A 21227-nucleotide genomic window follows, 5' to 3' on the forward strand; every position below is an offset into this window, starting at 1 on the left:
TCTCTCTCTCCCCCCCCTACATGACCTGTCTCTCTCTCTCTCTCCCCTTACATGACCTCTCTCTCTCCTCCCTTACATGACCTCTCTCTCTCTCCCCTTACATGACCCCTCTCTCTCTCTCTCCCCTTACATGATCTCTCTCTCTCCCCCTACATGACCTGTCTCTCTCTCTCTCTCTCTCCCCCTACATGACCTGTCTCTCTCTCTCTCTCTCTCTCCCTACATGACCTGTCTCTCTCTCTCTCTCTCTCTCTCTCCCTACATGACCTGTCTCTCTCTCTCTCTCTCTCTCTCTCCCTACATGACCTGTCTCTCTCTCTCTCTCTCCCCCCCTACATGACCTGTCTCTCTCTCTCTCTCTCTCTCTCTCTCTCTCCCCCTACATGACCTGTCTCTCTCTCTCTCTCTCTCTCTCTCTCTCTCCCCCTACATGACCTGTCTCTCTCTCTCCCCCCTACATGACCTGTCTCTCTCTCTCTCTCTCGCTCTCTCTCGCTCTCCCTATCTCCCTACATGACCTGTCTCTCGCTCTCTCTCTTCCCCTACATGACCTGTGTCTCTCTCTCTCTCTCTCTCTCTCTCTCCCCCCCCCCCCACATTACCTGTCTCTCTCTCTCTCTTCCGCTACATGACCTCTCTCTTCCCCTACATGACCTGTGTCTCTCTCCCCTCCTACATGACCTGTCTCTCTCTCTCTCTCTCTCTCTCTCTCCCCCTACATGACCTGTCTTTCTCTCTCTCTCTCTCTCTCTCTCCCCCTACATGACCTGTCTTTCTCTCTCTCTCTCTCTCCCCCTACATGACCTGTCTCTCTCTCTCCCCCCTACATGACCTGTCTCTCTCTCTCGCTCTCTCTCGCTCTCCCTATCTCCCTACATGACCTGTCTCTCGCTCTCTCTCTTCCCCTACATGACCTGTGTCTCTCTCTCTCTCTCTCTCTCTCTCTCTCTCTCTCTCTCCCCCCCCTACATTACCTGTCTCTCTCTCTCTCTTCCCCTACATGACCTCTCTCTTCCCCTACATGACCTGTGTCTCTCTCTCTCTCCCCTCCTACATGACCTGTGTCTCTCTCTCTCTCTTTCCCCTCCTACATGACCTGTGTCTCTCTCTCTTTCCCCTCCTACATGACTGGCCCCTGTCTCTTTCTCTCTCTCTCTCTCTCTCTCTCTCTCTCTCTCTCTCTCTCCCCTTACATGACCTGTCTCTCTCTCCCTACGTGGGGGAGAGTGCAAATGGTATGAGGAGGTAAGTTAATAAATCGGCCATAGTAGCGAAGTAATTACAATTCAGCAAATGAACACTGGCGTGATAGATGAGCAGATGGTGATGTGCAAGTAGAAATACTGGTGTGCAAAAGAGCAGAAAAGTAAATAAAAACAATATGGGGATGAGGTAGGTAGATTGGGTGGGCTATTTACAGATGGACTATGTACAGCTGCAGCGATCGGTTAGCTGCTCAGATAGCTGATGTTTAAAGTTAGTGAGGGAAATACAAGTCTCCAGCTTCAGCGATTTTTGCAATTCGTTCCAGTCATTGGCAGCAGAGAACTGGAAGGAAAGGCCGCCAAAGGAGGTGTTGGCTTTGGGGATGACGAGTGAGATATACCTGCTAGAGTGCGTGCTACGGGTGGGTGTTGTTATCGTGACCAGTGAGCTGAGATAAGGTGGAGCTTTACCTAGCATAGACTTATAGATGACCTGGAGCCAGTGGGTTTGGCGACGAATATGTAGCGAGTGCCAGCCGACGAGAGCATACAGGTCCCAGTGGTGGGTGGTATATGGGGTTTGGTGACAAAACAGATGGCACTGTGATAGACTGCATCCAGTTTGCCGAGTAGAGTGTTGGAAGCTATTTTGTAAATGACATCGCCGAAGTTGAGGATCGGTAGGATAGTCTGGCAAGTATTATCCAGGCAAAAAAAAAAAGAAACGTCTGGTGTCTGTGCAGAAGGTAAAGGCCGCTAACAATGACTAAATAGCTAGTAGCTAATTAGCTGGTTAGCTCCTGATGGCTAGCTCCCGATGGAGGTTCTGGCTATAAGGTCTAAATAAAATAGCGGATCCATGTCACATTGGGTGAGGCGGGTTACCGGAAGGTATATTTAATTTAAAATAGAAAAGAGATTGAAAGTAAATTGAAATATATACAAAAAAAGACAAAAAGTAAACGAGAGGACGACAAACCATGTCTGTGCTGCTACGCCATCTTGGAATCAAAAACCTCTCTCTCTCCCCCTATGTGACCTCGCGCTCTCTCTCTCTCTGTCTGTCTCTGTCTCTGTCTCTGTCTCTGTCTCTCTCTCTCTCTCTCTCTCTCTCTCTCTCTCTCTCTCTCTCTCTCTCTCTCTCTCTCTCTCTCTCTCTCTCTCTCTCTCCAACTACATGATCTCTCTCTCTCTCCCCCTACATGACCTGTGTCTCTCCCCCCTACATGACCTGTCTCTTTTTCTCTCTCCCCCTACCATGACCTCTCTCACTGTCTCCCCCTACCATGACCTCTCTCACTGTCTCCCCCTCTGAAGCTGTGTGAGTCTCTGGAGGACCTGCAGAATGTCAACGGTGTTCTGAGGAGTGAGGGCCATGCCATATGGACCATGTTGGGAGGAATCCTAGGACAGGTATGTTAATATCACACTACTTTCTTCTCCTCTCTCATCTTCCTTTCCTCCTCATCCCCTTTTCTTATCTTCTTTTGCACTTTCTCATTCCTCCTCATCCACTTTCTCATTCCTCCTCATCCACTTTCTCATTCCTCCTCATCCACTTTCTCATTCTCATTCCTCCTCATCCACTTTCTCATTCCTCCTCATCCACTTTCTCATTCTCATTCCTCCTCGTCCACTTTCTCATTCCTCCTCGTCCACTTTCTCATTCCTCCTCGTCCACTTTCTCATTCCTCCTCGTCCACTTTCTCATTCCTCCTTGTCCACTTTCTCATTCTCATTCCTCCTCGTCCACTTTCTCATTCCTCCTCGTCCACTTTCTCATTCCTCCTCGTCCACTACTTTCTCATTCCTCCTCGTCCACTACTTTCTCATTCCTCCTCGTCCACTACTTTCTCATTCCTCCTCGTCCACTACTTTCTCATTCCTCCTCGTCCACTTTCTCCTCCTCCTTTCCTGCTCGTCCACTTTCTCCTCCTATCTCTCATGTTTAGTCCTGAGTTGGCAACACTCCCACTAAACCAAACTCCAGCACCTGTCCTGTCATTTTTGTTTCATCACACCTAGGCAGGACAGAAAAGTCAGAGGATAAACCCCCAACCGGACAGGGCTCCCTGCTACATGCCCAGGACCTGGTTATGACAAAGGATTGAGAGGAATCTAGATTAGCCATAGCATGGGGTAATTCTGCAGCCCATAATAGGCTCCTGTAAGTGATTGACCTGTCCTTTACCATAAAGGCAGACCAGACCTGGATCTGCTCCACTCTAAATGAAGCTAGAAGCTGCCCGCTTGCTTTCTACCACGTTCACACTCGCCATGGCAACCAAATCGCCAAGATGCGTCACCACGGGTGATGGGTTGTTTAATGAGTGCGAAATGCAGCTCTGCAGAAATTGCTCTGAGAGACCTTTTTAACTTTTTTTTTTAAAGTGACAGAGCCTGTTTGGAAGTGCTGACACTTCTTTAAAAGCAGCTCTTGGTGTGTGTGGTGCTGTGTTGAAGTGAGAATGAGAACTGAGGATGAGAGGCCTGTGGAGCGTTGGAGCTCTGACAGGATGCTACAGCGAGACACAGACACCCCCTGGTTACACCCCGTCTCTAAGATTAGCAGGTAGGCCTAGATAATACAAATAACAGTTGCCCGTGGCGCCTGGAACTGCATATGTAATCAGCTCTTTCAAAATGCATCTACGTAAGCGGCTAACTGAATGCACGATGCTTGATTTAAAAGTTTGGCTGGCAACAGGGGGCTTCAGATAAATGGATGGTGTGATATAGCTAGAGGATGGGAGGAGAGAACGACTGAACGAACGACGTCGATCTGCAACGACCTCCATAAATCACGTAATTAGAAACGTGGAAAGGTTTAAGTAGCTACATCAGTCACGTCCCCGCGTTGCTTTGTGTCATCTATCTGATACCTTTTCATTTCCTATTTGTCATCTCTCTGCCCGTCCCGTACATTACCAGAAATTATTGATGTTGCCCGACCGCAGCCCCATCCCTCATCCTATACACTGAGTCAGTGTTGTCATTGTGGGGGACGTCTCAGGGAGAGGAAAACATTTTGCTAGACATTGTGAAACTTCAAAGGACCCGGTCAGTGTTTTTACCATTAGCATTTCCTGGCAGTGTTCCGTTTGGCACTGAGGTAAAGCATCTCATTTGAAATGCTGTGCACGTCTGTGTCAAACACCGAGAATCTTCCTGAAAGGCGTGCCAGTCAGCTGACCCTTCCCAGGGTGCCGTTTGTGTGTGTGCTGTGTTTGCTATCTAGTGTGTGTGCTGTGTGTGTTTGCCACTCGGTCACCCACAGCCTCAGAGCCTGTCTCGCACCCAGTATGAACCAGGCAGATGGCCTAAGGCTGGGCTGGTCCTGCCTGAGGCTGGGCTGGTCCTGCCTGCCTGCCTGTCTCTGATTCTTATTTTAGAATATACCTTCACACACCCATCTCTCTGAGGGGTTTTCTACTCACTGAGCTAATGCAGAAGGGGATTGTGGTCCACAATTAGTAGATCACACACACCCTGGGGTCCTGTGGCCCTGGCACCCCCACAGGACCGGTCCCTGGGAGCCGTGGGCTATGGCGTAGTGAGTGTGCTCAGATTAGAGCTGCCCCAGTGAGAAGCCTGTCTGTTTAGTGGCCCACCAGCTCCCCAGTCTCTCCCTAGCAGATCGGTTTTCTAATTAACCTGCGACAGACAGCAGCCACCATGTAGCCAACGAGATGCAGTGGAGAAATAAACCCACATCTACCTCTGTCTGTCTACTGACCAACAACAGGCCTCCCCCACAGACACACACACTCTCTCTCTTCACCCCCTTTCCTCTCTCCCCTCTTTCTCTGTCCTCTCTCTCCCTCCTCTCTGTGGACACCTTTGACCTGTCTGTCCTTTACTGCTTCTCTCTGAGGTCTCTAGTACACCTACAGTTGTTATGTGTGTGTCTCTCTGTGACAGAAACTGAACTCCCCGTCGGTCCTGAAAGCCCCTAAAGAGAGGAAGCCCAGCAAGAAGGAGGGAGGAGCTCCTGGGAAGTCCTCCAACTTGCCAGCTGTCCTCTACAGGTAAACAACCATTCAAACAGGCATTACATACAAGCACAAGGCCTTATATGCTTATGTATGTATGTATGCGTGTGCGTGTGTGCGTGTGTGTGTGTGTGTTCCTGTTTAGCTGTGGGATCTGTAAGAAGAACCAGGACCAGCATCTCCTGCTGATGTGTGACACTTGCAACCTCTACTACCACCTGGGCTGTCTGGAGCCTCCGCTGACACGCATGCCCAAGAAGACCAAGAACAGCTACTGGTGAGAGAGGCAGACAGACGCAGGCAGACAGACGCAGCCCGACAGACAGACGCAGCCCGACAGACAGACGCAGCCCGACAGACAGACGCAGCCCGACAGACAGACGCAGCCCGACAGACAGACGCAGCCCGACAGACAGACGCAGCCCGACAGACAGACGCAGCCCGACAGACAGACAGGCAGACGCAGCCCGACAGACAGACAGGCATACGCACGCACGCGCGAAGACAGACAGACAGACAGGCAGACGCACGCAGACAGACAGGCAGACGCACGCACGCAGACAGACAGGCAGACGCACGCACGCAGACAGACAGGCAGACGCACGCACGCAGACAGACAGGCAGACGCACGCACGCAGACAGACAGGCAGACGCACGCACGCAGACAGACAGGCAGACGCACGCACGCAGACAGACAGGCAGACGCACGCACGCAGACAGACAGGCAGACGCGCGCAGACAGACAGGCAGACGCGCGCAGACAGACAGGCAGACGCACGCAGACGGACACGGACAGACGGACGCACGGACACGGACGCACGCAGACAGACGGACGCACGCACGCAGACGGACGCACGCAGACAGACGCACGCACACAGACAGACGGACGCACGCACACAGACAGACGGACGCAGACGGACGCACGCAGACGGACGCACGCAGACAGACAGACGCACGCAGACAGACAGACAGACGGACGCACGCAGACAGACAGACAGACGGACGCACGCAGACAGACAGACAGACGGACGCACGCAGACAGACGGACGCAGACAGACAGACAGACGGACGGACGCAGACGGACGCGGACGGACGCACGCAGACAGACACACAGACAGACGGACGCAGGCAGACAGATGCACGCAGACAGACAGATGCACACAGACAGACAGATGCACGCAGACAGACAGATGCACACACACAGACGGACGCACACACACAGACGGACGCACGCAGACAGACAGACGACGCACGCAGACAGACAGACACACAGACAGACGGACGCACACGGACGGATGGACGCAGACGGACGCACGCAGACAGACAGATGCACACAGACAGACAGACAGACGGACGCACGCACACAGACGGACGCACGCAGACAGACGGACGCACGCAGACAGACGGACGCACGCAGACAGACAGATGGACGCACACGGGTGCACGCAGTCAGACAGACGCACGCAGTCAGACGGACACACGCAGACAGACAGCCGGACGCACGCAGACAGACAGCCAGACAGACGCACGCAGACAGACGCACGCAGGCAGACGGACGCAGGCAGGCAGACGGACGCAGGCAGGCAGACGGACGCACGCAGGCAGACGCACACAGGCAGACGCACGCAGGCAGACGGACGCACGCAGACGGACGCACGCAGACGGACGCACGCAGACGGACGCACGCAGACGGACGGACGCACGCAGACGGACGCACGCAGACGGACGCATGTAGACACACGGACGCAGACGGACGGACGCACGCACGCAGACAGACGGTTGCACACAGACAGACAGACGGACGCACACGGATGCACGCAGACAGACAGTCGCACGCAGACAGACAGTCGCACGCACGCAGACAGACAGACGCACGCAGACAGGCAGACAGACGCACGCAGACAGGCGCACGCACGCGGACGCACGCACGCGTACGCACGCAGACAGACGGACGCACGCAGACAGACGGACGCACGCAGACAGACGGACGCACGCAGACAGACGCACGCAGACGGACACACGCAGACGGACGGACGCACGCACGCAGACAGACAGACGGACGGACGCACGCAGACGGACCGACGCACACAGACAGACAGATGGACGCACACTGGTGCACGCAGACAGACACACGCACACAGACAGACAGACGGACGCACGCAGACGGACCGACGCACACAGACAGACAGACGGACGCACACAGGTGCACGCAGACAGACGCACGCACGCAGACAGAACGACGCACGCAGACAGACAGACAGACGCACGCAGGACATTAGAATTATGAGATTAATTAACACGTCATGGTATTTTGCGTGAGTAAATGTCCCACATATCATCCAATCAGCATCCAGGATCCAAACAAACCGTTTTATAATAACTTGGAGTAGAAGATACATTAGTGTCCACAATTGATTTATTTGTGTTAAGTGTGACATTTCAGAATACTCAATGGCAGTAGACTTATCAGATGGAGAATGCAGAGATGGTGGAAATGTCCTACTTCACACAGAAGAGGTAGATGTCCTTATCTGGACAGATAAATAGACGAGCTCTTTTGTGTATCTGTCTCAATAGTTCAGTAGTATTCCGTCTCTCACTTAGTGAGCTACTTCCACAGTTAGTCTTCTCCCTTTTTACTTCCTATTCTAAGTTAAGGAGGATGGGGGATTGTAGTGTGTGTGTGTGTGTGTGTGTGTGTGTGTGTGTGTGTGTGTGTGTGTGTGTACACGTGGGTGTGTGCACATCTGAGATGTGTGTGTTGTTTGTTTTAGTGGCATCTCAACCTGCAGGTTGTCCATGCCTGTGACTGGGAGTAAATCATTTAAACCATGAATAAGAGCACGGCGGCCTTCTGCTCCGGAGGGCAGAAATTACAAAGTGTTTGGATGGATATAATTTGGTGGAGCCGAGGCCAAGTCATACCTAATTACCACGATCTGCACCCCACGAAGAGTCAGAAAGAAAGGTGCAGACAGGGCTTCTCAGTAGGAACTAGAAACACACAGAGGATCCACAAGTTCGCTTTGCCTTAACCTATAATACTGATGTGATCTAATTTAAAAGACTGGCAGAAAAGTATGTCACATTCGTATGCTTTGCCTGGGTCAGAATAACTCCTGTCCTCAAATCCAGGGGCAGACCTCCAGGCTCAGATTTCAATACTTTGGGAAAACAGCATTTTTTTTTTCCGAACCGAGCAAATATTATTTTCATAGATTTCAACAAAGACAGACATTACAGACCAAAGCCTTAGTGACCAAAGCCTTAGTGTTTTGTTTGTTTTCTCTTCAACATAATTAGCAACATCTAGATCCTGTTTGTCAGACACTGATAGTAAGAGAGAAAGGTATCTGAAACCTATTTTCCATGCTTAAGATGTTCACAGATTAGTAAAATCAATACCCCTGCATAGAGGAGAGGACACTGTCTGGACCGTGAAAGATCATCCCTCTCTACCTCTACCACACTTCTTCTACCTCTCTCTACCTCCCTCTTCTTCTCAGGCAATGTTCAGAGTGTGACCAGGCCAGTAGCGATGATGCTGACATCGCCATGGAGACGCTGCCCGACGGTACCAAGAGGTCTCGGAGACAGATTAAAGGACCAATCAAATTCATCCCTCAGGAGATGTCCCCGGAGCCCAAGAAACGAGATGTGAGGGGCACGGTGTGTAATAACACACTTTTTATTTATTATGTACAGTGCCTTCAGAAACTTGACTTTTTCCACGTGTTGTTGCATTACAAAGTGGGATTAAAATGAATTTATTAAATTGTAATTTTCTGCCAACATTATACACAGAAAACTCAACAACAACAAAAAAATTGGAATATAAAACACTGATATATTTGGATTAGATATGTATTCAACCCACTGAGTCAATACATGTTAGAATGACATTTGGCAGCGATTACAGCTGTGAGTCTAATAGAGCTTTGCAAACCTGGATTGTACGACATTTGCCCATTATTCTTTTTTAAATTCTTCAAGCTCTGTCAAGTTGGTTGTTGATCATTGCTAAACATCCATTTTCAAGTCTTGCCATAGATTTTCAAGCTGATTTAAGTCAAAACTGTAACTAGGCCACTCAGGAACATTCAATGTCTTCTTGGTAAGTAACTGAAGTGTATATTTCGCTTGCATTTTAGGTTATTCTCCTGCTGTGGATTTGTCTCCCAGTGTCTGTTGGAAAGCAGACTGAACCTGGTTTTCCTCTAGGACTTTCCCTGTGCTTAGCTCGATTCCTTTTCTTTTTATCCTAAAAAAACTCCCTAGTCCTTGCCGATGACAAGCACACCCAAAACATGGTGCTCTGATTTGTTGGATTTGCCTCAAACATAATGCTTTTTCAGGACAAAAAGTAAATTTCTTTGCCACATTTTTTGCAGTATAACTTTATTACCTTATTGCAAACAGGATATATGTTTTGGAATATTTTTATTCTATACTGGCTTCCTTCTTTTCACTCTGTCATTTAGGTTAGTATTGTGGAGTAACTACAATGTTGTTGATCCATCCTCAGTTTTCTCCTATCACAGCCATTTAAATCTATAACCGGTTTAAAATCATCATTGGCCTCATGGTGAAATCCCTGAGCGGTTTTGTTTCTCTCCGTCAACTGAGTTAGGAAGGGTGCCTGTATCTTTGTAGTGATTGGATGTATTGATACACCATCCAAAGTGTAATTAATAACTGCACCATGCTCAAAGGGATATTCAAACATGTTTTACCCATCTACCAATAGGTGCCATTCTTTGTGAGGCATTGAATCTGTGTTTGAAATTCACTGCTTGACTTATGTATGTGTGGGGTACAGAGATGGGGTAGTCGTTCAAAAATGTTAAACACCATTATTCCACACACAGTTAGTCCATGCAAATTATTATCTGACTTGTTAAGCACATTTTTACTCCTGAAGGTAATTAGGCTTGCCATAACAAAGGGCTTGAATACTCATTGACTCAAGACATTTCAGCTTTTCATTTTTATTAATTTAGAAAAATAAACATTAGCATTGGCTTGCGAAACTACCTCTAACTTCCTTCATACTGGATGCAAATTCATCTGACTCTGGGGAAGTAGATAAAGGGCATCCTTACCAAAGTCCAGAAAGGATCCCTTTAGGTGGTCGTCTGTCAAAATTGGTTTAGCAGGCCTCCACTTTGCTAGTTATGGGGTTAATTGGGTTGATATTTCTGGGGGAACCTTTTGAATTGTCCTGCCATCTACTGTATAATCCAGAATGTATCTCCCAGGTTTGGAGAAACAGACAGTAATCCGTCAACCTATACCGGGTATTAAAGTACTCCATCATAGGTAAGAGTCCAGCCCCAGTGACGTCTGTAGTCTAGCCCTTCTTTGTCCCGTCTGACCCGTCACCAGATATACCAGGCTAGACTCACAGGACTAATGGCTGATCCAACCAGAGCCGTATAAAGAGTGTATATGTGACTAACTTGGTTCGACCCCGGGTCGTCTGTGTTCCACAAGACTGTGATTGCCCTCGAAACTAAAGCCTAAAGCTAAAACTGAGCTACATATTCTGTATGTCCGACTCCAGTGACGTCTATAATACAGCCCCTCTCTGTCTGTCCCGTAACCAGGAGCTGAGCTCTCTTCTCTTTTTTCCCAGCCCGACAGATATACCAGGCCAGACTAACAGAGCCCGACAGATATACCAGGCCAGACTAACAGAGCCCGACAGATATACCAGGCCAGACTAACAGAGCCCGACAGATATACCAGGCCAGACTAACAGAGCCCGACAGATATACCAGGCCAGACTAACAGAGCCCGACAGATATACCAGGCCAGACTAACAGAGCCCGACAGATATACCAGGCCAGACTAACAGAGCCCGACAGATGTAGCATGTATCAGGCCAGACTCACAGGACTTGGTCACGCTGATACGCTGCTGTACTAAACAGGATACGCTGCTGTACTAAACAGGATACGCTGCTGTACTAAACAGGATACGCTGCTGTACTAAACAGGATACGCTGCTGTACTAAACAGGATACGCTGCTGTACTAAACAGGATACGCTGCTGTACTAAACAGGATACGCTGCTGTACTAAACAGGATTGCTAGTAGACATGCCAGGAAACTAGAGGGGGTGGATCCAAACACATACTTCCTCTGGTGTTCAGTCCCAAACACCCCCCGCTGGCTCGTTGGTTCAGGTCTGCCTGAACTTCTTCCAATCTACAGAGGATTGGGATGAGTGATTCATGTAAAATGAAGTTTGAATATTAACAAAGGGGGAAATCTAACATCTCCTTGTTGTTCTTGACTCTAGCAAGCAATCAAGTGACTGAGTCGGGTTGTGTGTTTCTTAAAAAGGAAGACTACATATTTAAACAGATTGTGAAAACAATTCCATCTGTCGCCTTTGGCTCCTCCTCCACCACTCAGCAGATGGAACACTTATCATTATAAATGCTAACTGCTAGATGGTAGAACCACTGCCAGTTGGCTCTTCACTTCAGCCCTCCCTACCTCCCTCCATCTCTCCCTTCCTCACTCCCTTCGAAGCCACTTCTCCTGCCTGCGGCGTTCGTGTGGGTGGGGCCCGGTGTATGAGTTTAACTATTTGCTCTCTTTACTGGTTGACTCCATTAAGGTCATCTATGAATGGCCAGGGAAAGATCAACACAAATCCAATGCAGAATTCAGTGCAATGCAGACTAACATAAAACATTATTAAAATAAGATATAAGGTAAAATGTTCACACACACAGTGTACCTAATCAGCACACCTAATCAGGGTCTCTGCTCAGGTGAGGAAATATTAACTGGGGGCAGTTTGTATGACTCTGAGCTAAATCAATCTTTTAATTAAGTACATCATTGCATCTTTAACAGCCATGAATCATTTCACAGCACCATGCAGGATTAGAGAAGTTAACGGAGCGGAGGACCCAGTGGTAACTAGATGTAGTAACTTAATTCTCATCATCATTCTCACTAGACTAATGGCATATGTTCATACAGGATGTTCCTGTGTAATCATGGAGGGGTGTTAGAGCAGGGCCATGCTTCATCACCACCCCATTACACACACTGTCACACAGAAGATTCTAGAAGAAGAAGCAATGATTACCAAACCTTTGAAAATGCAGGATAGTTTTGGTCTGGAACGATTCGTTTTGGAGATATAGGCCTGAAAATGTGAGATATTGTCGGTAGATTATATTACAAGAAGCGAAGACCAAGCTTCCTTGAAAATGTGGTATATTGTGGGCCGGAACTGATGGTTCTGAGATGTAATGATTCAATGAGTGTTGAAAAGACAAAGTATATGGCAAAAAACGAATGGAAAATAAAAGTGTCCATAAAATATATAGGTTCAGAACTTTTGTGAAACAGCACTGTTAAAAATATATGACAAAATAGAAATGGTCTTCAGAGATGGAGGGGTTGATGGTAGCTAAAAGATGGGCTAAAAAAAAAAACATAACAATTGTAAAATACATTGTGTCTATCAAATGTCTATATTATGTATCAGCTGGAAGTAGAAGCCTAAGTGTGGGGTCCATTAGTTTACTCCAATTAGGGAAGGGGTGGTAGGGTTCTGGGAAAATAATAAAGGAACATATATTTAAAGATTTGTGTGTGTGTGTGTGTGTGTGTGTGTGTGTGTGTGTGTGTGTGTGTATATACACTGCTCAAAAAAATAAAGGGAACACTTAAACAACACATCCTAGATCTGAATGAAATAAATAATCTTATTAAATACTTTTTTCTTTACATAGTTGAATGTGCTGACAACAAAATCACACAAAAATAATCAATGGAAATCCAATTTATCAACCCATGGAGGTCTGGATTTGGAGTCACACTCAAAATTAAATTGGAAAACCACACTACAGGCTGATCCAACTTTGATGTAATGTCCTTAAAACCAGTCAAAATGAGGCTCAGTAGTGTGTGTGGCCTCCACGTGCCTGTATGACCCCCCTACAACGCCTGGGCATGCTCCTGATGAGGTGGCGGATGGTCTCCCGAGGGATCTCCTCCCAGACCTGGACTAAAGCATCCGCCAACTCCTGGACAGTCTGTGATGCAACGTGGCGTTGGTGGATGGAGCGAGACATGATGTCCCAGATGTGCTCAATTGGATTCAGGTCTGGGGAACGGGCGGGCCAGTCCATAGCATCAATGCCTTCCTCTTGCAGGAACTGCTGACACACTCCAGCCACATGAGGTCTAGCATTGTCTTGCATTAGGAGGAACCCAGGGCCAACCGCACCAGCATATGGTCTCACAAGGGGTCTGAGGATCTCATCTCGGTACCTAATGGCAGTCAGGCTACCTCTGGCGAGCACATGGAGGGCTGTGCGGCCCCCCCAAAGAAATGCCACCCCACACCATGACTGACCCACCGCCAAACCGGTCATGCTGGAGGATGTTGCAGGCAGCAGAACGTTCTCCACGGCGTCTCCAGACTCTGTCACGTCTGTCACATGCTCAGTGTGAACCTGCTTTCATCTGTGAAGAGCACAGGGCGCCAGTGGCGAATTTGCCAATCTTGGTGTTCTCTGGCAAATGCCAAACGTCCTGCACGGTGTTGGGCTGTAAGCACAACCCCCACCTGTGGACGTCGGGCCCTCATACCACCCTCATGGAGTCTGTTTCTGACCGTTTGAGCAGACACATGCACATTTGTGGCCTGCTGGAGGTCATTTTGCAGGGCTCTGGCAGTGCTTCTCCTGCTCCTCCTTGCACAAAGGCGGAGGTAGCGGTCCTGCTGCTGGGTTGTTGCCCTCCTACGGCCTCCTCCACGTCTCCTGATGTACTGGCCTGTCTCCTGGTAGCGCCTCCATGCTCTGGACACTACGCTGACAGACATAGCAAACCTTCTTGCCACAGCTCGCATTGATGTGCCATCCTGGATGAGCTGCACTACCTGAGCCACTTGTGTGGGTTGTAGACTCCGTCTCATGCTACCACTAGAGTGAAAGCACCGCCAGCATTCAAAAGTGACCAAAACATCAGCCAGGAAGCATAGGAACTGAGAAGTGGTCTGTGGTCCCCACCTGCAGAACCACTCCTTTATTGGGGGTGTCTTGCTAATTGCCTATAATTTCCACCTGTTGTCTATTCCATTTGCACAACAGCATGTGCAATTTATTGTCAATCAGTGTTGCTTCCTAAGTGGACAGTTTGATTTCACAGAAGTGTGATTGACTTTGGAGTTACATTGTGTTGTTTAAGTGTTCCCTTTATTTTTTTGAGCAGTGTATATATATATATATATATATATATGACACACACACCAGTCAAACGTTTGGACACACCTACTCATTCAAGGGTTTTTCTTTATTTTTACTATTTTCTACATTGTCGAATAATAGTGAAGACATCAAAACTATGAAATAACACATATGGAATCATGTAGTAACCAAAAAAGGGTTAAACAAATCTAAATATATTTGACATTCTTCAAAGTAGCCACCCTTTGCATTGATGATCGCTTTGCACACTCTTGGCGTTCTCTCAACCAGATTCATGAGGTAGTCACCTGGAATGCATTTCAATTAACAGGTGTGCCTTGTTAAAACTTCTTATGGCTTGAATCCCGTTAGCGTATTCATTACAGAGGAAAAGGAAGGAGCGGAGCGCCAAACGTGCCTGCGCAGTAAACAACTCACTGGTCCCAGGCAGTCCACTGATAGACTAAGCTCCTATTCTCTTCCCAGTAACAGTAGACGGATGAAACAAGTTTCTAAAGGCTGTTGACAGCCAATGGAAGCCTTAGGAAGTGCAAAATGACCCCACAGACACTGTAGTTTGAACAGGGATTAGATAGAAGAACTACAAGTCACTTCCTGGTTGGATTTTTTTCTCAGGTTTTTGCCTGCCATATGAGTTCTGTTATACTCACAGACATCATTCAAACAGTTTTAGAAACTTCAGAGTGTTTTCTATCCAAATCTACTAATTATATGCATATCTTAGTTTCTGGGAGTGAGTAGCAGGCAGTTTACTCTGGGCACGTCAGTCATCCAAGCGACTCAATACTGCCACCATCCATAAGAAGTTAAAAGTTAATTTGTGGAATTTCTTTGCTCCTTAATGGGTTTGAGCCAATTAGTTGTGTTGTGACAAGTTAGGGGTGGTATACAGAAGATATCCCTATTTGGTAAAAGACCAAGTCCATATTATGGCAAGAACAGCTCAAATAAGACATAAAGGTCAGCCAATCTGGAAAATTTGAAGAACTTTGAATGTTTCTTCAAGTGCAGTCGTAATGACCATCAAGCACTATGACGGCTCTCATGAGGACCACCACAGGAAAGGAAGACCCAGAGTTACCTCTGCTGCAGAAGATAAGTTCAATAGAGTTAACTGCACCTCAGATTGCAGCCCAAATAAATGCTTCACAGAGTTCAAGTAACAGACACATCTCAACATCAACTGATCAGAGGAGACTGTGTGAATCAGGCCATCATTGTCGAATTGCTGCAAAGAAACAACTACTAAAGGACACCAATAAGACGAAGACTTGCTTTTTTATTTCTTTATTTTTGATTTAACCTTTTTAACTAGGAAAGTCAAGTTCTTGGGCCAAGAAACACGAGCAATGGATATTAGACTGGTGGAAATCTGTCCTTTGGTCTGATGAGTCTAAATTTGAGAATTTTGGTTCCAACCGCCGTGTCTTTGTCAGACGAGACGTAGAGTAGGTGAACAGATGATCTCCGCATGTGTGGTTCCCACCGTGAAGCGTGGCGGAGGAGGTGTGATGATGTGGGGGTGCTTTGCTGGTGACATTGTCTGTGATTTATTTAGAATTCAAGGCACACTTAACCAGCATGGCTACCACAGCATTCTGCAGCGATACGCCATCCCATCTGGTTTGCACTTAGTAGGGCTATAATTTGTTTTTCAACAGGACAATGACCCAACACACCTCCAGGCTGTGTAAGGGCTATTTGACCAAGAGAGTGATGGAGTGCTGCATCAGATGACCTGGACTCCACAATCCCCCGACCTCAACCATACTGAGATGGTTTGGGATGAGTTAGACCGCAGAGTGATGGATAAGCTGCCAACAAGTGCTCAGCATATGTGGGAACTCTTTCAAGAATGTTGGAAAAGCATTCCAGGTGATGCTGGTTGAGAGAATGCCAAGAGTGTGCAAATCTGTCATCAAGGCAAAGGGTGATTACTTTGAAGAACCTAAATACTTTTTTGGTTACTACATGATTCCATATGTGTTATTTCATAGTTTTAATGTCTTCACTATTATTATGAAATAGTAAAATTAAAGAAAAACCCTTGAATGATTTGGTGTGTCCAAACTTTTGACTGGTTGTGTGTGTGTGTGTGTGTGTGTGTGTGTGTGTGTGTGTGTGTGTGTGTGTGTGTGTGTGTGTGTGTGTGTGTGTGTGTGTGTGTGTGTGTGTGTGTGTGTGTGTGTGTGTGTGTGTGTGTGTGTGTGTGTGTGTGTGTACAGTTGTGGCCAAAAGTTTTGAGAATGACACAAATATTAATTTTCACAAAGTGTGCTGCCTCAGTTTGTATGATGGCAATTTGCATGTACTCCAGAATGTTATAAAGAGGGATCAGATGAATTGCAATTAATTGCAAAGTCCCTCTGCCATGCAAATAAACTGAATCCCCCAAAAACATTTCCACTGCATTTCAGCCCTGCCACAAAAGGACCAGCTGACATCATGTCAGTGATTCTCTCGTTAACACAGGTGTGAGTGTTGATGAGGACAAGGCTGGAGATCACTCTGTCATGCTGATTTAGTTCGAATAACAGACTGGAAGCTTCAAAAGGAGGGTGGTGCTTGGAATCATTGTTCTTCCTCTGTCAAACGTGGTTACCTGCAAGGAAACATGTGCCGTCATCATTGCTTTGCACAAAAAGGGCTTCACAGGCAAGGATATTGCTGCCAGTAAAGTTGCACCTAAATCAACTATTTATCGGATCATCAAGAACTTCAAGGAGAGCGGTTCAATTGTTGTGAAGAAGGCTTCAGGGCGCCCAAGAAAGTCCAGCAAGCTCCAGGACCGTCTCCTAAAGTTGATTCAGCTACGGGATCGGGGCACCACCAGTACAGAGCTTGCTCAGGAATGGCAGCAGGCAGGTGTGAGTGCATCTGCACGCACAGTGAGGCGAAGACTTTTGGAGGATGGCCTGGTGTCAAGAAGTGCAGCAAAGAAGCCACTTCTCTCCAGAAAAAACATCATGGACAGACTGATATTCTGCAAAAGGTACAGGGATTAGACTGCTGAGGACTGGGGTAAAGTCATTTTCTTTGATGAATCCCCTTTCCGATTGTTTGGGGCATCCAGAAAAAAGCTTGTCCGGAGAAGACAAGGTGAGCGCTACCATCAGTCCCGTGTCATGCCAACAGTAAAGCATCCTGAGACCATTCATGTGTGGGGTTGCTTCTCAGCCAAGGGAGTGGGCTGAACACAGCCATGAATAAAGAATGGTACCAACACATCCTCCGAGAGCAACTTCTCCCAACCATCCAGGAACAGTTTGGTGACGAACAATGCCTTTTCCAGCATGATGGAGCAACTTGCCATAAGGCAAAAGTGATAATTAAGTGGCTCGGGGAACAAAACATCGATATTTTGGGTCCATGGCCAGGAAACTCCCCAGACCTTAATCCCATTGAGAACTTGTGGTCAATCCTCAAGAGGCGGGTGGACTAACAAAAACCAACAAATTCTGACAAACTCCAAACATTGATTATGCAAGAATGGGCTGCCATCAGTCAGGATGTGGCCCAGAAGTTAATTGACAGCATGCCAGGGAGGATTGCAGAGGTCTTGAAAAAGAAATGTCAACACTGCAAATATTGACTCTTTGTATCAACTTCATGTAATTGTCAATAAAAGCCTTTGACACTTATGAAATGCTTGTAATTATACTTCAGCATTCCATAGTAACATCTGACAAAAATATCTAAAGACACTGGAGCAGCAAACTTTGTGAAATTAATATTTTTGTCATTCTCAAAGTGTGTGTGTGTGTGTGTGTGTGTGTGTGTGTGTGTGTGTGTGTGTGTGTGTATATACCCCCAAATAAATATATGGGGGATTGGAAATTATACAGACAATTACATTGATGGAAGCTACAATCTATCTGTAGTATTAAAGCTGACCCCCCCTCCCATGGGTATATAAGTGGAATATAACTGTCAGGCTCTGTGTAGGATGTCCTACACATCTCCTCCATACTCTGTGACATTGAGGGCACATGTTGAGTTGGAAGGGCACTACCCTCCAGTAGGCAGTGTACTCAGTCAGCAGGCCCTGAACATGGGCCAGAGGAGGCTGAGCTGCCCCACAGAGTGGCAGTGGGCCATCTTACTTCTGTGGCCCTGCACACACACACACACACTCCAACACTCATCCTCATGCAGGGGCCAGCGGGAGGTCGATTAGCCAGCCCTGATTAATTGAAACAGGGCTTTAACGCTGTGCCAGCACTGGGGTGCCCTGGTAAAAGCATAGAAAATGCAAAGCAGGGCCCTTTCAGCGGCTGCCATCGCACGCCTTGCATTTGAAGATAAATGCAGCATTGAAGCTCCTCGACTGGAGCGGACGCGGCGAGAGGAAATCAGAAAAAGCCAGCTTAATCCCAGAGTACTTCCAGCAGCAGGGTCCTCAGCCAAGCGTACTTCTGGGCACGCCGCTTTATGCAAGCTAACAGAAAAACACATTAACCCAGACCTCCTCAACACAGCACAGCCGTCGGTACTGCTGCTGCTCCACTCTACACCACCTTCTCCCCTATTCCCTCCGTCTCTCTGACATAACAGATACACGTCCAGAAGGAGAAGACATTTATTGTTGTTTTTTTGTGTTCATTTTTGTCTATTTGAAAAGGAAGAACAGATTGTTTTTGTGTTGTCTGAGAGGGAGACAGACAGACAGACAGACAGACAGACACTAGGGTGTTCTCTGACTCTTGCTAGGCAGCCAAGCAGTCAGTGGCCACAGAGGAGGAGTGTTCCACAGGCTCTCTCCTTCCAGTTGTGGAGAGGGTTGGTTATTGACAGTCTAAAAACAAAAGACTGGGGAAAATAAAAAATGGAAGAGGACTGGAGAGTGTTTTTCTCCCCTCCTCTCTCTGATGACTATCTGTTGTGTTCCTTCAGGGAGCTGAAACTGGGAGGGAGGATGGGGAGGAGGGAGGGAGGGAGGGAGGGGAGGCAGGGCTGGGGCAGTCTATCGGAAGAGGATCAGGGTATGGTGGCTGTAGATAAGTGGGATCCATGAAGAGGTGGAGGGAGGGAGCAGCCATATCCCGACAGCTTTCTCTCGCTCGCTCTCTCTCTCCCGCTCCCTTCTCTCTCTGTCTATCCTGCCCCTTTCTCTCTCACTCTCTCTCTCTCGTGCAACTGACAGGCAGTGTTACTCTATCTATGAATAGGACCTAGTCCACAGACAGCACTGTGTGGCTCTCTTGTCTTGTATGTCCAGAGGTAAAACAGAACACCAGCCTCACTGGGCATTAGAGGATTAAATACAGGACAAACAAGCAAAAAATATGTCTTTGGAAAACAGTTTATGCTTTCTGTGGTCTTGTTGCAAAAGGCAGAGAGCACAGTGGATTTTCTTTATTTGACAAACAGCTAAGGGAGCAGACTACGTCATAAACAAACTTCCACTGGCTCCTGAAACTTTTGGATAACAAGCATTAAATAAAGTTAGATTTGTCTGATGCTGCCAATACTTTGTGGAGCACATATCTAATTAAGTCAAATTATTACTTTGACAGATTCTCAGACAAAATACCAATAACTAATGATTTGCCTGAACTCAACAACTCAAAGTAGAGAAACATTGACATTTTCCCCAAGTCACCAAGCTGTGACCTTGTGCCCTTGCATGGCTATCTGATAACCTTTCAAGGCTCATGAGACTGACCAGAGCTCGGGTCAATTATCTCTCATCAATTCACACAGATCAATCTGTGTGAATAAATGACCACAAAAAAAATAAAAGACCACAAAATTCTACCTTAGTTAAGACTGACTGCAATGAAACACATTGTTATGTATTCCACAGAGAACCAGAGGGCAGAAGAGGAAGAGGGTGTCCATTTGTGAAGAAGAGCAGTTTGAAGTGCAGGTATGTCACTGTTCTACCTTGTTACTAATCAAATCAAATGTATTTATATAGCCCTTCTTACATCAGCTGATATCTCAAAGTGCTGTACAGAAACCCAGCCTAAAACCCCAAACAGCAAGCAATGCAGGTGTAGAAGCACGGTGGCTAGGAAAAACTCCCTAGAAAGGCCAAAACCTAGGAAGAAACCTGGAGAGGAACCAGGCTATGAGGGGTGGCCAGTCCTCTTCTGGCTGTGCCGGGTGGAGATTATAACAGCACATGGCCTAGATGTTCAAATGTTCATAAATGACCAGCATTGTCAAATAATAATAATCATAGTAGTTGTCGAGGGTGCAACAAGTCAGCAACACAAGAGTAAGTGTCAGTTGGCTTTTTCATAGCCGATCTTTGAGAGTATCACTACCGCTCCTGCTGTCTCTAGAGAGTTGAGGTATGGGACAGGTAAAACATCCGGTGAATAGGTCAGGGTTCCAACAGGTCTGGGACAGGTAGCACATCCGGTGAACAGGTCAGGGTTCCATAGCTGCAGGCAGAACAGTTGGAACTGGAGCAGCAGCACGGCCAAGTGAACTGGGGACAGCAAGGAGTCATCAAGCCAGGTAGTCCTGAGGCATGGTCCTAGGGCTCAGGTCCTCCGAGAGAGAGAGAAAGAAAGAAGGAGAAAGAGAGAATTAGAGAGAGCATATTTAAATTCACACAGGACACCGGAAAAGACAAGAGAAATACTCCAGATGTGACAGACTGACCCTAGCCCCCCGACACATAAACTACTGCAGCATAAATACTGGAGGCTACATCTCCTAACCTCCCTGACACACTCGCAAAACTAATACATACACATCCCATGTTACACACAGTACTACTCTGTTCAGCTGGATATTTCTCTATTTCTTAACACCTCTTCTACACCATTAACACAC

General features: G+C 47.3%; 1 protein-coding gene across 1 annotated transcript in view; it reads left to right on the forward strand.

Annotated features, from left to right (window-relative positions):
• Positions 1 to 1224: 1224 nt before the first annotated feature.
• Positions 1225 to 21227, forward strand: part of LOC115188683 (PHD finger protein 14-like) — a 55101-nt gene continuing 35098 nt past the window's right edge. The window contains exons 1-6 of the mRNA XM_029747396.1: positions 1225 to 1245; positions 2523 to 2618; positions 5127 to 5233; positions 5343 to 5474; positions 8704 to 8866; positions 20245 to 20307. Coding sequence (XP_029603256.1) covers positions 2595 to 2618; positions 5127 to 5233; positions 5343 to 5474; positions 8704 to 8866; positions 20245 to 20307 — 489 coding nt within the window. The 5' untranslated portion in view covers positions 1225 to 1245; positions 2523 to 2594. The remainder of the gene's footprint in view (positions 1246 to 2522; positions 2619 to 5126; positions 5234 to 5342; positions 5475 to 8703; positions 8867 to 20244; positions 20308 to 21227) is intronic.

This window comes from Salmo trutta, unplaced genomic scaffold (genome assembly GCF_901001165.1).
Source record: "Salmo trutta unplaced genomic scaffold, fSalTru1.1, whole genome shotgun sequence".
Lineage (NCBI taxonomy): Eukaryota > Metazoa > Chordata > Actinopteri > Salmoniformes > Salmonidae > Salmo > Salmo trutta.